Source organism: Lissotriton helveticus, chromosome 10 (genome assembly GCF_964261635.1).
Source record: "Lissotriton helveticus chromosome 10, aLisHel1.1, whole genome shotgun sequence".
In the NCBI taxonomy this organism is placed as follows: domain Eukaryota; kingdom Metazoa; phylum Chordata; class Amphibia; order Caudata; family Salamandridae; genus Lissotriton; species Lissotriton helveticus.
In genome coordinates, this window is record NC_136071.1 from 687,653,952 (window position 1) to 687,670,374 (window position 16,423).

A 16,423-nucleotide genomic window follows, 5' to 3' on the forward strand; every position below is an offset into this window, starting at 1 on the left:
ATATAATACAGGATTTTCAGAGATCTTTGGGGTGGGGATTGATAAGCGTGGCTCAAATCCACCTGAGTGACTTACCACACTCACCTATAGTTACCTAATAATAAGTCAGCCGGACAGTGGAGAAGAATAAACAAGCAATTTTATTAGGCCACAAACTCCCATATGAGAGGGCCCTGTCTGACCTCACTCTCTAAGAGTGTGCCGAGAGGACTGACTCATATCATCACAGTAACACATTATAATACAAAAAAGGCAGAGTAAAACACGCCCATACTGGAAAAGTACTGGACCCCGGAGAGGATAAACAATGGCCTCATACAAGAGGCATCTGCACCTGGAATTGCAACATTCTCTCTTCTGACTCCAAGGACACGGAGCCAGGCCTTAGCATCTCCAGCACATGAGAACAGAGTGATAAGGGGTTTCGCTAGTAGTTTCAGTCACAGTGAGCTGAGAGACAAAACTGCTGACATGTGGAATATTCCTATTCCTACGGGAGGGGGATGAGCAAGTGCAACTCGCACGCAAAGAGAAATGCTTCAAAAATGGTGGCACACAGGCCAAGCTAAGAAGACTGAAATAATGTCACACGCATAAATGAATAACTAATAGAAGAATATAAACGTAAATGCATAAATGAATATATCAGTAGTTAGACACATTCTGCTAACTCATAAGCATAATGTATGCAGTGGGCGGGGCATGGAGAAATGAAACCTATCAGACCCTCCTTTTAGCAGACTGTGGCTAACTTTATTAACTAAAAGGAGAGCCTTTACATCAAATTCTAAGGGCCAGGACACTATACTGATCAAAAATATCACCATCAATAAGCATTAGCCAGTGAATTTCATGAAGTTCAACAGCATTGGAAACAGGATGTAGTCTTGTTGGCCTTCTGGAAACTCGTATATTGCTGGCACACATGGAGCAACAAGGGGGAAGGCAATAAACACAGAGGGAGCAAGTCAGTAATACACCTACATTTCCTACAACCCAGTCGGGGAGTCAGGAAATCAGGCTGTTGAAAGAATTTCACCCTACCAATCAAAGTGTACCAGCCCACGCAGCTATTCACAGGTGTCAAGGGAAGTGCCAGTAACCTGTCCTTCTTATATGCAGCGGAAAGGAGTAACCCACAAACCCAGCAATCTGTCACCTTACACAGCAAGGTCATGGTCACAGAAGTAGTGCAGCATGCTATAGGGCAGGAAATGCAGAGGCAATAAGTAAAAGAACAACCCCTGCCATACCTACTAGGACAATAATTATTCTCTGGGTGTGAGGCACCCTCCTTTTTGACTAATCTAAATACATCACACTTTAAGTCATGAGCAGGAATTAATGCAAATAAGATCAAACTGTCATCATCAAGGAAAACACCCGATTGAATCCAATACTGAGGGCTCACTTGCATTATCAGCTAGGACCTATATCTAACATCCTTGGAGTAAATATTTTATCAGGCTGAGAAATGTGTTTTACTAAACCACTCAAAGTATACTAACCCTCACAGCTACTTCCATAGGGCAAGAATACAAGCAACAATTTTCCACCCCTGTGTGTGTGTATGAAGGCAATGACCCACACACCCAATAATGGTTTTGCTGTTCTATGAATAACATGTGTCAGGTGCAACATTTGAATACTACATCATCCTAATGAACTTCCCAGTGCTCCTCTTCGTGTGGATCTAGAGTACCAATGATATTATCAGGTGGCGTTGAAATACTCATGAAGGTATGTGTCAAGCAACAAGAAACTAATTCTCTAAAGAGAAATATGAAAGCAACAGTAAGGATACAAACGAACTCAATATTAAATTTGTAGACCATGAGAACCAAAATGATCAGGGACATCTGGACAAGGAGCCGCAGGGGCTGCTCCTCCATGGGAATAGGAACATTCAAAACACAAATTTTCCTAGCTAAAATGTCCAAATTAAACTAAAGGAAACAATCTGCAACACAGCCAGCCAGAGGGGGGTCTTCTCCCTGTGTCCATCTGAGCCTCACAGGTAAGCTCGTATTATCCATCAAAAATTCAAAAATCATCTGCGTTGGAGCTGCACTTGCTAGCAACTCAAATGGAAAACAATCTTGGCCAATGATGCAAAGTCTTTCTTGCAGAATTTTAGCAACCACCAATCCAGGTAGTGCCCTCTACAAATTCTGTCCAGTGTCTCGCTCAGTACACCAGATATGAATCTAACAGATACTAAGAGCACTGTATCTGTACCCTAAGACTAAAGTCTCTCCCTATCTCCTACTTTTCTTCTCCTGGTGTACCGCTCTTCTGTCGAGGCCATAGATTGTATAAAGTGTGAGCAGGTACCTTAGTAGACAAAACTGTAGATTTCAAAACAGATGGGGAACAGGGAAACCTGAAGCATAACCACTGGAGAACTGGCGGCAGCCTTTTGCACAGACAGAACTGCCCCTCTCAAGTATTTCTGAGAAACGAACCACTGGGGAACTGGCGCAAAAGCGAAGAGTGAGTCCTCCATCTCGGTCAGGCCTGCCCTTTTCTTACCCAGGAATCACACACCTACAGCAGCTTCAGTGGTACCTTGGCTCCAAGCTAAACTTCCATTGGTATCTTATGACGACGGGACTTGACTTGCACTTGAAGTTGGATCCGATGCTTGGGTCCCCTCTGGCTCGGGCTGTGTGACTCATTTCTATTGATGGACAGAACAAAGATCTTTAGACAAGGCATATGAATAAAATTCAAATTCAAAGAAACCAAATGAGGTCTAGTCTGTGCTTTCATATTTCTTTACCCATGTCAATTTGAAGGTGAACACATTGTACCTATCAATAAATTTGTGCACTGACATTAGGTAATACATTACATATCTGACTTTTCGCTGTATTACCTGTAGATGGACGTATGCATTTATTGAATTCTAAGAGAAGAGAAAAAAAATAAAACAAAACAGACATGTTGTATTCCCCCATTTGCACTTGAGAAACAGCAAAAAGGGAAGTTCAAACCGCTCTTCCTATAGCGAGTACACAGCGTCTACTTTATGAACCTTCACTGTTGTGCAAAACTTCAAACACTTCTAATATTCTTTTTCTTTACTCAAAACAACTATATTTTTGCTCATGACCATGCTCACATATTACTAATTTCTACAAATCTTTTATTTCTAAAAATATTTGTGCTGAGGATCACACAAGCATCTTTTCACCTTTTTCACTATTTAGACCATGTAACATTTTATTTAGGGGAAAACCTGTTCACCAGCTCTAATAGGGAATATCAGCTGAACTTTACCGGCTAACTGATAAGAGACTTGTACACCTTTACTTAGTGCTGCACAATAATGGTGTTGTTACCTAGGAATGTGACACAAAGGTACCGACCTATTGTTCCCTTCAAAGGTCAAATAAGGAAACACTAGTCAGGAGGCAACTCAAGACCTGGCTGTTCGAGCAGTAGCGGACCCCTTCCCCCCAAGCGCCTTGGGACCCTCCCGGGTGAGTAGCGCGCTATACAAGTGTTATGATTGATTGACTGATTGGGCTGTTCCCTTCCTTTCATCCCTATCCAATTAAAATAATTCTCTAATAAAAAAAAACCTCTCAGTTTACCCAACACTTGTAGAACAAAACTACCCACGTCTAATTCCCCTTTTAGATCAAACCAGGACAGGAGGGAGCAATACACATGTTACCTAGTTTTAATGTATATGAGAGCTAGCGGGGAGCTAGCCTCCTACCCCATTTTGACAGAAGGGAATCTGAAAAATATTTCACTTCGGTCAATACCATCAACCACTGGGTGTAGCCCTGAGCATAAACAAAATTCTAGGGGATACATAGCACTTTTGAGAGGGCTAGAACATCTTTTAGCACATGTAGAAATGTCATTGCCATAAAATGATATGTGTGCCTATTAATATCAACGTATCTGAGGAAGAGTAGTAAGGAAAAGGGAATGGAACTGGGACACAGCTGAAGTTCCCCATAACTAGGCACTATGCGACATTCATTAGGGAAACGGCGCAAAAGGAAAATCTATAAATGAACAAAAATTACTTAGGTAATGGTCAAGTGTGTGACACAACACCATGAGTACACCGTAGAACTCTCGTATTTTCCCTCCATACCCCTTTTAACCAAATAGACATACACTGCTGAAGTGTTGTCTGTGAAATTTAGGGACCAGAACAAATTCCCCATAGAGGAGCCTGTTCTAGTATCAATAATAGAATTATCAAAATAATACAATACAGAGACATACAGAAAATAAAAACAAGCATACCAAGGCAGCAGGTATACTTGCTGTGTGAAGCACAGAAAGCATAGAAAATTCACTGTAACGCATGCAAATGAGCTGTGACACACAACACGATGCCATGCACTTCCTGCACAGTGAGCCTGTGGCCCAAAACCCAGCGTGCTGGCCTACTTAATTTATCAAGCTTAAGATCGATCAGCATACCATCCACGCAGAACAGAGCAAGCAATGCACAATAAGCCAAAGAAAACATAAAACACAGAATAGCACAAAGGCCACAAAAAGAAAACACAATATTAGTTACTCAAAGGACTATTTTTTTTTCTCATGCATATACTCGCATCATGCGGTGTCAGTGCACACTTAATCTGTCTAGCACAAAGCTGCATCAATACTCACCGTAACACACAGATAAAAAAAATATTTCCCATTGCACTGAAACGAAACAAATCAAAACACACACAAAAGAAACAACAATACAGAAAATATTGGACAAAAAGCAACCACTCAGTAAAAATACCTTTCACAAATACTTACCGTAAAACCTATGCTTGGAGCTCATTCACACCAGTTCACCGTTCACTTTCCATTCTGAAAACCCTGTCTGCTGTCTCACATAAGAACCATTTCTAACCTCTTTAACCGTCAGCCAAGAATATAAAACATTTAGCAGCATTGACAATCACATGACAATCTGGTAATGGCATTTAATGCAGCATCAAAAGGGAAAAATATATATAAATTTACATTCACATCATTCACTTGTCATAAGCCAGGAATTTCCATATTTGCGTAAAATTTTTATTCTTGTTACTAAAATACCAAATGTTTCTGCATAGTCATCTGTCGCTGTGTAAATGAGCCCTCTTATAACCAATGCCATTTCTTAACTTTAAACAAAAGGGCGCCATATTCTCACCTCCAGAACATACTGAATACTCCAGTGCACACTAGCAGACATTTGCACACTCAGCGGGTGGGGCACTGGACCCACTGCAATGGTGCCCCATGGGCAAACTGCATACAAATACTGTTACACACATATAGACATTACACACATATATACCTTCTCACCAGGCCGCTCCTATGAGCAACACAATCAATATTTTTACTTACCCTCACATCATCAGTACTCTCCACTGGTATCCACTAGCAAAGACACTAATCAGTATGCCAATCAGGGACCCCCCAACTCAATTATTATTGAAATAGAAAAAATGTTATACTAGGACATTGTCCAACAGTGAAACAAAAATCAACACCAAAAATGGACACAACAGACAACCAATAAATCTCTTTTTACTGTTTGCCATTAAACTGCACACAAATTAATCGCTCACTGAATACCATTCAAACAATAGGAGTAACACTTCACTAGCATATTTAGTAAATTGATTTTTCTCAAAACAATCCTTCTTTTCTCAGGCTAGGTCATGTTAAAGTGTAATTCTCTATGTCCAAATGGAATAACCTGTTGAAAGTTATTCATAATTTTGTTCCTAAATCTAAATCACATGTGTTCTGAACAACTGCATTATACTTCAGTCTAAACCCTCATAATTATGCAGACTCGCTGATGCTGGCTCCAGCTGTGTATCTCTGCTTTCTGTGCCAGGAGCAGAGTCTCCTAGCCCCCCCCCCCCCATAATCTTCTGCCTGCACTCCTCTCTCACTCTCTCGGTGCTTCTGCGAACCCATTGGAATGTGGTTATCACACAAGGTCACATCTACTGTGCTGTGTTACCAGCATCTATATTTTCATTGTACATAATCTTCCCAGCTCTGCCCACACTCTCTCCCCTTCACTCAACCCTTCCAGAACCTAATAATATTCCCACACTTGTATTCTAAATTGTGGGCTGAAACACATTCATTCGACAAGTCATGTTTAAAACTAACTAAATAACTGCATTTCACTTTCACCGTCTGCTAAGAATTCTGGGCTGCTAGCCAGCCTTCCGCCTCCCCTGGCATTCACCACCAAGGTCAAATCTGCCTCGCGCTCGGGTCTGGCGCTGACAAAGCCAATAAGCCTTCCTAACTCTTTGTAACATTCAATAATTTAACACTATTTCGGCAAATACATTTCTCATTCTATTTTTTTTTTGTTTTTCACTTTACACTCTTCCCACATGCTATTAATATACATTCTAATTACTGGTAATCAAATCCCTTTTACTCCATCTTCTACTGTTCACAAATTGAGGGAATGGAAGAAACCAAATTCTTTTCCCATAGAGCACAGCCCTGCATGCACTTTTAAACTACACGAAAAACACACTGATAGTCAGGCACACCCATCTCAGATAGCTCACAAGGACCAGACAATCTAACTTATGCAACAAGACGCACTCACTTCATGCAAACAAACATTTACACAACCAAAAGACAGCCCACAGACTGCTCTCAACCCAAACCAATTATAACAAAATAAAACATGTTACATGAAATACATACCCCATCCTCTTAATCACTGCTCACATTGGCTCACTGAGCCACTAAAAGCAACTTTAAGTGTACACATTTTGTCTTCTTTTAAAACTAAAATTTCCTCTTTCTGCCACAACCTTAGGAAATCAACATGCTCTGACAGCAGTGCCTAGCAAACGATCTCTCTTGCAAGTGATCTATCTTAACTGCATCAGAAATATTAAACAAAATCAAGAGTCTTCTACAGGAGCGGGTTGGCTCTTGGCCAATCTGACATCAGTTGAACTGCAGCAACACCTAAAACATTGCAACTTAGTGAAACACGGCATCTTGCACACTCAATCAAACACCACCAAACTCACTCAATCAGATACCGCCAAAGAACCCACACATCTCCTGGCACAAAAGAACCAAACAACTATCTCCACACAACCACACACGCACACGCACTTCCTATGCATTGAGTCCCTGCCAAACACGTGTTACCATAATGGGACAAGGCCCGTCGACCAAGTCCTGGGGAACCTGGACCCTACCGCAGACCGAACAGTACACTAACTGTTCAGAGGTTGGAGGACACATCCGCCACCCGGGTGGCACCGCAGACCATTGCGCACTTTACCCCGGAAGATCTGGGACTCTTCCCTCAAACCACTCACACCAGGGGTTTGGGTCCTTTCCCAGTATTTAACCGTGGTGAGCCACACTCCAGTCTCAGTGCCACCCGGTCAGATGCTCTAAAACAGACATCCACCCAATACCCTCATCACCAATAGTCTGTCAGAGCGCCACTTGCACTCTGAGTTCCCCGGAGCACACTAGCCCCAGGAGCACACCGGCTCCTCCAATCACCAGAGACACACCGGTCTCAGAGACACACCGGTCTCATGGAGCATCCCAGCTCCCTCAATCAACAGTCGGACCACTCACCTTCTGCTCGCAGAACCGACCTACACCGTTCTCCACTGCCGGCTGCTGGGACCAACACGGTCAGCTCCAAGGTTCCGCCTTCTGGACTCCGGCGTAGGATCATGGACCGGGACCTCTTGATCAGCAGGGTGGGGCAGCGCTGCGAGAACCAAGCTCGGCATCAAAGTGGGTACCCAGACCCACCGTGCCGACCAGGGGGTCTCCGGCCTTCTGCTACCCACTTACGGGTGAGAAAGGTCCTAATCGCGGAGTCCCATCTGGGGTGCCATCTGATAAGCGTGGCTCAAATCCACCTGAGTGACTTACCACACTCACCTATAGTTACCTAATAATAAGTCAGCCGGACAGTGGAGAAGAATAAACAAGCAATTTTATTAGGCCACAAACTCCCATATGAGAGTGCCCTGTCTGACCTCACTCTCTAAGAGTGTGCCGAGAGGACTGACTCATATCATCACAGTAACACATTATAATACAAAAAAGGCAGAGTAAAACACGCCCATACTGGAAAAGTACTGGACCCCGGAGAGGATAAACAATGGCCTCATACAAGAGGCATCTGCACCTGGAATTGCAACATTCTCTCTTCTGACTCCAAGGACACGGAGCCAGGCCTTAGCATCTCCAGCACATGAGAACAGAGTGATAAGGGGTTTCGCTAGTAGTTTCAGTCACAGTGAGCTGAGAGACAAAACTGCTGACATGTGGAATATTCCTATTCCTACGGGAGGGGGATGAGCAAGTGCAACTCGCACGCAAAGAGAAATGCTTCAAAAATGGTGGCACACAGGCCAAGCTAAGAAGACTGAAATAATGTCACACGCATAAATGAATAACTAATAGAAGAATATAAACGTAAATGCATAAATGAATATATCAGTAGTTAGACACATTCTGCTAACTCATAAGCATAATGTATGCAGTGGGCGGGGCATGGAGAAATGAAACCTATCAGGATCACAGACTAAGGGACCAATAGGAGACTAACACATTCATTCACCCAAAGTAGAGAAATGTATAGGCCTGAAGATCAGGTGAGGAGACCTGTGGGCGAGTTGCAGTGAAATAATGGTGTGTCTAGGTGTGTGTCTATGGCCAATGTTACTGACCCCATGAGTTTAGAAAGCTTAATTAATCTCCCAAAATTAATCCCAGTACTAAGCAACGTTTCATGAAGGTCATTATCCACAAATGTGGGCCAGTTGTTCTTTCAGTGCCCGGGCCTAATTATGTTCCCAAACCGACTCTGCATTACATGTGCTTAGCCTTCTTTTCATAATTTATTTTGTGCTGTGGAAGAATAATCTCTGTAAACAAATTGCATGGCCTGGATGTCATGCCAAGAATACTATAAAATAGAATACTGAGGATGGGTGGAATGTGGATTGTGTGGTGATGGATGGGAGAATTGTATGAGGTGTGTGCTTAATCTCTAGGCGACGGTTAGGCAGACTCCTATACCACTTTGAGGTGGCTGTACCTCTCTGCTTCTTATAAGAATAAACCTGAGTTAAACTTCTCCTGTATTCATTGTAAAAAAACTTGGCGACGAGGATGAAGGACATCACAGAAGACGGAAGGAGCAGCCATAGAATTGTTTACTTTACCAACATTGACGGTGAATGGAGAACCACAGGGAGAGCAGCGCTTAGGGAAAAAGAAAGCAGCAGCAGTGGCTGGCATAACTCGCGTGTAGGGGGCCAGGCAGAGAGGGTCGCGGGGGAGGAGGGGGGTCGTGCAGGGGGTCATGATTGAGGGAGGGAGAGGAAAAAGTAAAAAATCACTTACTTTGCTGCCGCCTGGACACTTGTCGCTGCTCCTGCTCTCCTCCTTCCGATTTCAGGAACAGGATGCAGGCATCCAGGCTCCCTCCTGTAAGCCTATCACAACGCTACAACGCTGCAATTGCAGCGTTGTGACTGGGACTGAAGGGGTGGGCATGTTCTCCATTCAGGCTGTAATGCAGCCTGCATGGAGAAGTGGGAAAGTGCGCATGACTGATTTGGGTGGCCCGGGAGGGCAGACCAAACAGTCACTGCACACTTTTAGGGCACACCACTCCTCCCTTGCCCTACTCGCTGAGCTGGGCGGCCCGCCCTCCCACAAAGCAACCAAACATAAAATGATAATAACTTAAAGTTATTATTTTATGTTTTTTTGCTTCTGCACTGCTTGATAGCAGTGGGGCGATGCTCCTCCTCCATAGCGGACGAGCCGCCCCTGGAAAGCAGAGCTTATTAACCTTCGGGCGATATCAACTACGAGGGACTTCCTACTGAATTTATTATATGTGGCACTGCTAGCAGCAGTTTCTGTTTTTTTGTGCTGATCTGGACTCGCTGGCCTAATCCTTTAACCTGGCCGTGTGATTGCAAATCTGCAAGCCTCAACTTCTTCCCATGCATGTGACGTGATTGTGGGAGGCTTTACTGGAACTGAACTAGTAAATGCTTGATACCATCAGGAAGCAAGGTTTGACATTTTAAAAGGGAACACAACATGCTCATCGTTTATCTCTGCATGGCACCCCACTTTTTTTCAGCAGAAGTTCAGGACATCAGCAAGACCTAAGAGGAAGAAATCAGTGTGAGTGTTCGGTCGAAAGGGCAAGTTGATTTTGGCTTAAACAAGCACACTCTCTAAAATTATTTTATTTAGCTATTCAGTATTCTCTGATGCCCAAAGTAAATAAGAACGTGAAACGCTGGCAAGGTCATGCTACAATTAGAACTTTTCCACTTTTTAGCCGAATTCCTGCTGATTGATACATTATCAAAAACGTATCTGATCAAGGAATTATGGATGGTAGCCAAAGAGTATATTCAAAATAAACGCCCTTCCTCGGAATAACAACTAAAAATCATTACCCGCCACAACTGAGAATCGTCTATACTTTTTTAGGGGAAAAATGAAAGTCTGATGAGAAAATAAGCACCTTAATCTTGCAGATTATTTGTTAGAGGTTCTCCCCCTAAACATTTTTTTTCTTCGAAAATTAGAATAATTCCTTCATGTAAAAAAGGGATTACACGAATCAGACAGCATCCACTGTTCATTTTCAAAATAAAGAAATAGAAGGCTGGGGAGCAGGTCAAGTGCAGCCATCCTGTTTCTAGGACACCGTTGAATCCAGCTGCTGGCAAGGACAAATCCTATTTTTCGCCTTCCAGCTACTCTCATGACCTAACCATCCCTTCCTCTGGCCTAAGTAGTCTCTCATAATGTTGCAGGAAGTCTCAGTGGAGAGACCGCTGTTTCTGCATATTTCTAGTGTGTTCAACAGTACTTAGGGCCTCATTTATGGAAAGAATTGCATCACTGGGGAAAAACAGTGATGCAAAACTTTTCCTTGTGCCAATCATTGCGACACCATGGATGTGCTGTATTTACACTAACGCACTCCATGTCACAAGGATTGCACATATACATTAGAAATCCTGACGTATCTGGTGGCGCAGTAATGGCGCATTGCTGGAGTGTGTCGCTAAACTGACTAAGCTGCAACTCCAGCAATATGTCATTACACAAGGCGTGAGTCCCATGTAAAAGGCCCTGCGTCACTCCTTATGCCTGCTTGAAGCTGGATTGTTACGGAGTGAAGTCGTATGAGTGGCTGTGAAATCTCATAGATTTCACTGCGCCACTTCTAGAAGGCTTTTTTTGACGTCGGAATGCGCACCCTCTATACACTATATCTGAAGTAGGTATAATGTAGCGCAGTGCTTTATAAAGTCACTTTGTAAATTGTGCAAAGTGTGGTACATTGCTTACACCACCGCAGCATCGCAAAAAAGTGATGTAACAGCGGCGCAAGCCCTCATAAATTAGGGCCTTCATTTGTAAAAGAGTGACCAAAGCTCTGCTCAGAAGCCCTCTGCCTGTGCTATTAAATGTTGACTCACTGAACGCCAAGGCTGCATAGCCTTGAATCCACCGTATGCCGCTTTAATCCACTACCAGTTACTCCCTGCCCATTTTTCTCACTCTTGCAGGTTCCTGCTTTCTCTCACTTTCACAGTTTTTCTGTCTTTCTCCTCCTGCTTTTCCCTTTGTGTGTTTTTTCCTCTCTTGCTTTTGGCAAAGCTCTGATGATGAAAAATAAGTGCCAGTACCCCAAAAAAGAGTACCGGTAGGACCCACTGGCAACTAGTGGCTCAAATTAAACACTGGTGTGCTAGATGGGAGGTTAAAGCAAAAATGGATGGGCCAATACTGGAGGTGTTTCAGTTCACTGCATATTCCCTTCACATTAGGGAAAATGTTCATTTGCTTCAAGAGCATACACATGTTCCTAAACGCTGATCCTTTCATCCAAATAGGCTATACTCCAATGGCTTTCACATTATCTTTGTATGCAGGACTACTATGACGAAAAAAGATGGCAACTCACACTGTCAGTGCGCAGTAAGTTTGCTTGTATTGATATTTTGCCAGTTTTCCATTATTATATTCTGGTCCATTACTTTCCTGGCTCTGTGCTGCAATCCGAGCAAGGAGGGCGCGTCTTCTGCTTGCCAAGATAATCTTGCAGCTCTAACTGAATTTGGCAAGCTGATTGAGACAACATCACATTTGATTGCCTTCTACTACAACGATTGGGGATGATTGAAACACAGTGTAGTGTGCCCTGTTTCTCAAACCATAATTCCATGCGCATTGAACATTTGTGATGCTTTTTCTCCCGGAAGTTCACGTCAAAATGAGTGCTTGCATTTCTCTCTCTTCCAGTTTGCCAACCCTGATTTTATGCAGCCGATATCAGATATTGTTGATGAAGTGATCCAAAGTTGTCCAATTGATGTTCGCCGGCCACTGTACAAGGTAAGACCCATACTGGGCAGAACTTCGTAGAAAAACAACTAAAGAACGTACTGTTGCCCCTACATTTCACAAATCTTGATTTTCACTTTAAAATATGAAAAAAGGAAAAAAATTCCAGTTAAAAAATGTAGGGTCCATTTTTTCCATGGGTCGGCTGCAGTCTTGTTTGAGATTGGCACATTTTATGTTTCTGAATCTAAAGGGCGGCTTTGTGTAGACTGTAGCATGGTAGTCCGAAAATATTGAAATCTACAAAACTATACATACCCCAGTCGAGTGGCAACAGGTAATTATTGCGCAATTCTATTATATATATTATTTATTTATTTATTATTTGATTAATTTCTTAAAATACAAGAACATATGAGCAAATCTGTTACAGGGGTTGCATCATTTAGATCACTCGCTCTATTATATTTGTATTGCGTTGTACTATAGTTGCATTTATGTATAGCGCCATGTTTTTGGTGAGGCACAGAACCGCATTTGTGAAGTGGTAGCATGATATTCCTTTTGAAAGATTTAGATAGAAGATAGCTTGTCAGTCATAGGCAGTGTTTGATGTCATTTGTAAGTACCAGAGTAGTCCTCCACTCATGTTTTGCCATTATGCTCTGCTATCAATTGAAGTGAAAAGGAGTGAGATAGCAGGCTCCGTTGTTAGATGCAAATGCAAGGATGGGTAGAAAGTGTGTGTGTGCCGAGTAGCCAATGTGGGAATTATTGCTGTGATGTGCAAAGGTAGAGACTGCTTAAAAGATGCCGCAGCAAGCATGTAACTGCGAATGTGCATGGATGAGACAGAAAAGTGAGAAAAAAGGTGCTGTTATCCATGCAGGTTACAACTATCTTTGGAGTAGTCTGTACCATTTAAATTAAACCATAATGAATATAGAGCATAGAAACTTGTCCAGAGGTGAATGGAGCTTACCTTGAGAGGGGCAATCTTCCATTAGCTATATTGTATGTTCTGGAGTTCACACAGGACTGAAAAAGAATCCTGTGGGCACTATACAAACAGCCACGGTGGTATGGCCCATGAATATTGAAGATAAAATATGGATGTACTCAAATATCCAGGATAAAATATCTAATTCAAAATAGCAAACGGTAGGTATAGATTTTCTATATCTAAATCCACAGCTATATACCTTGACGATATCTACATCTTCAAGATTTGTAGATGTGGACTTAAGAATAGTAAATCTACATCTTCTCTATATACACTTACCTTTCGATATTTTGGTCTTGAGATTATGTCCACAATATTCTTCCATCTCGATATTTTCAGCCCCCATATTCAATAGCACAATTAGACATGGTATATGCTTTTAGGAGCTCCTGCAGTAGCAGCAGGAAGCAATTCACTGAAATAAGCATTATACAACCAGCCATACTATTTGCTGTTATGATCCACCACTCTGTGAGATTCTGTGGAATTCCGCCAATGGGCAGAAAATGTGCTGTTTGTGCTGCAATTTAGCACCTGTAGTACGAGAAGCGCTGTAAATCAGCGCGATTGGCACCATGCGGTGTGCAAGGTTGCATGGCCATTTGAGTTGATTTTGCTGCCACTCAAGTAATTAGGAAAGACAGAACAGACCGAATTGGTGGTGGCCTAGCTATTTTTTTACAAAAATGAAGTGCAACTCTCCTGTGTTAAAAACGCCAAACACTTAACCTTCGAATACCTTGGCACCAAACTCATTATTCAGGGTTCCACCCCAATTCGCCTACATAACATCTACAACCCTCTGGGTGATCCACTTCCCTTTGCTGAAGAACTATCCGGCCTTCTTTCACAATCCTCTCTCTCCAACTTGAAAGACATCTTCCTTGGAGACTTTAACAGCCACTGGAACAATACTGCTGTCCCCACAGTCACCCAGCTCTTCAATCTTCTAGAAATCAATGGCCTTGTTCAACTTTGTCACTCGCCCACCCACACCAAAGCTGCTACTCTCAATGCCATCATATCCAATAATGACCTGGCTACCATCTCCAGCATCCTTCCCATTGACTGGTCTGACCATCACCTCACCCTGTTCAAGATCGAATCTGCCTTCCCCCCCTGTTATTAAAAATCACCCACCCTTGAAATGGACCAGAAACCTCAACCAAATCCCCCCTGACGAACTGGAGTCAAACTACAAGCTCAACTTCTTCTTACTCCTCTATCCCAAGACTCAAATGAGACCACCAAACTCTTCAACAAGACCACCAGTGAGGTAATAGACCTCCTAGCCCCGCCCAAACTAAAAAAACAATGAACCATTCCATCTAAAACTTGGTTTAACTCTGATCTCAATGACGAAAGGCGTTCACTTAGACTGACTGAAAGATCTTGGAGACAACACCCGTCCGCCGCCCACCTTGCATGTCTCAGAGCTGCTAGATCATCTTCAAGGAAAAGGCCTCATTTTTCCAAATACAACTCGATTGGGCAAAAAACAGACCCAGAGAATTCTTTAAAATTGTTTGCAACCAAACATTTACAGCCCCCCCTAAACTTACTACCTCAACAAATAAATATAAAGAAATTGCCAACTTCTTCTCTGACAAAATTGCAAAAATAGAGCACTCCTTCTATCTGAGATCACACCCAATTCCCCTCTAGTTGCTGACAATACACTTATCAATCCTCCAGTATTGACTCTGTCTCCTTACTCTTCCACTCCCCCTCTCGCTATTACCCCTCCAGATCCCAGCCTCCCCCCTCAGCAACTAAAAAACTATGCATCTTGGTCTAATTTCCTCCCCGTGACTGAACTCGAAGTCTGTAAAATCATAACCAAACCTAAACCATTGTCATACACCGAAGACCCTATCCCCTCCAGTCTTATCCAGAATCTCAACCACATAATTGCCCCTTACTGGACCAACATCATCAACACCTCCTTCTCCACAGGTTGTGTCCTGGACTCTCTTCAACTTGGTCAAATCACGCCTCTCCTTAAAAATCCCACCTCAGACCCTAATGACCTGAACAACCTCCACTCTATCTCTAACCTACCTCTTCATTCCAAATCCCTGGAAAAATGTGGTCTGCTTCAATTAGATAAACATATTAACAACTTCAACCTTCTTAACCTCTTGCAATCGTCTTCAGAAAAGTCTGCAGCACGGAAACCGCCATGCTAAATATAATCAACTCCATTCATGCTTCCCTTGACAACGGTGAATCCTGCCTACTCATTCTCCTCAACCTCTCGGCTGTCTTTGATACAGTCAACAACAACTCCCTTCTCAACTCACTCAAGTCCCGCTTCGGCCTTAATAGGTTCACCTTATTTCTCCAACACTGAACACAACAAGTCAAAATGAAGGACTGGCTATCCAATCTCTCTCCGGTTTCCCTAGGCGTCCTCCAAGGTTCTATTCTCTCCCCTTCACTCTTAAACCTCCTTATGGAACCTCTTACACTCATCCTGAAACAAGCAGGAATCAACTACCACCTCTATGCGGACGACACACAACTGTACTATAAGATTAGGTCCCACACTGATGTACTTCATCTTAACCATACCTTAAACAAGATCCAACACAGGTTCCACTCCAACCAACTCAAACTCAATCCCAAGAAAACTGAAATCATCCTCTTCTCCCCTAAAAACAACGGAATCCCGCTCGAAACCTGGATCTCTGACCTCAATCACTCAACTGCTCACTCTCTTTGTCCAACTCTGTGAAATCTCTTGGTTTTACCGTTGACAAAACACTAACCCTCAATGACCACTTAAAAAACTCTGCTAAAGGAGCTCTCTTCACTGTCGATCACCTGAAGAAAATCAAACCCTTCATCCCACCGGAAGACTTCAAATGGGTCGTCCAATCCCTGGTACTCTCAAAAGTCGACTATGGAAACCCTATCCTCACAGGAACCCCCAAAGTCCACCTAGCCCCCCTCAGATCTGTGCACCACTTAGCAGCCAGGCTCATCACTGACTACAAACGCTTTGATCACATCTCCCCTGCCCTGAAGGCTCTCAACTGG

At 43.0% G+C, this 16,423-nt stretch overlaps 1 protein-coding gene and 1 long non-coding RNA gene across 4 annotated transcripts in view; one reads left to right on the plus strand and one right to left on the minus strand.

Annotated features, from left to right (window-relative positions):
- The window catches only part of ACTR3B (actin related protein 3B), a 584,122-nt gene that overhangs the window by 439,591 nt on the left and 128,108 nt on the right, over nt 1–16,423 (plus strand). For all 3 annotated transcript variants that reach the window (XM_078663241.1, XM_078663242.1, XM_078663243.1), the window contains one exon: nt 12,337–12,429. In XM_078663241.1, the coding sequence (XP_078519367.1) occupies nt 12,337–12,429 (93 nt within the window). The remainder of the gene's footprint in view (nt 1–12,336; nt 12,430–16,423) is intronic.
- On the minus strand, nt 3,077–5,307 carry LOC144784461 (uncharacterized). The gene is made up of 2 exons (XR_013601644.1): nt 3,728–5,307; nt 3,077–3,682 (listed from the first exon to the last, which is right to left on the minus strand). It is a non-coding gene; the product is annotated as an uncharacterized LOC144784461 (long non-coding RNA).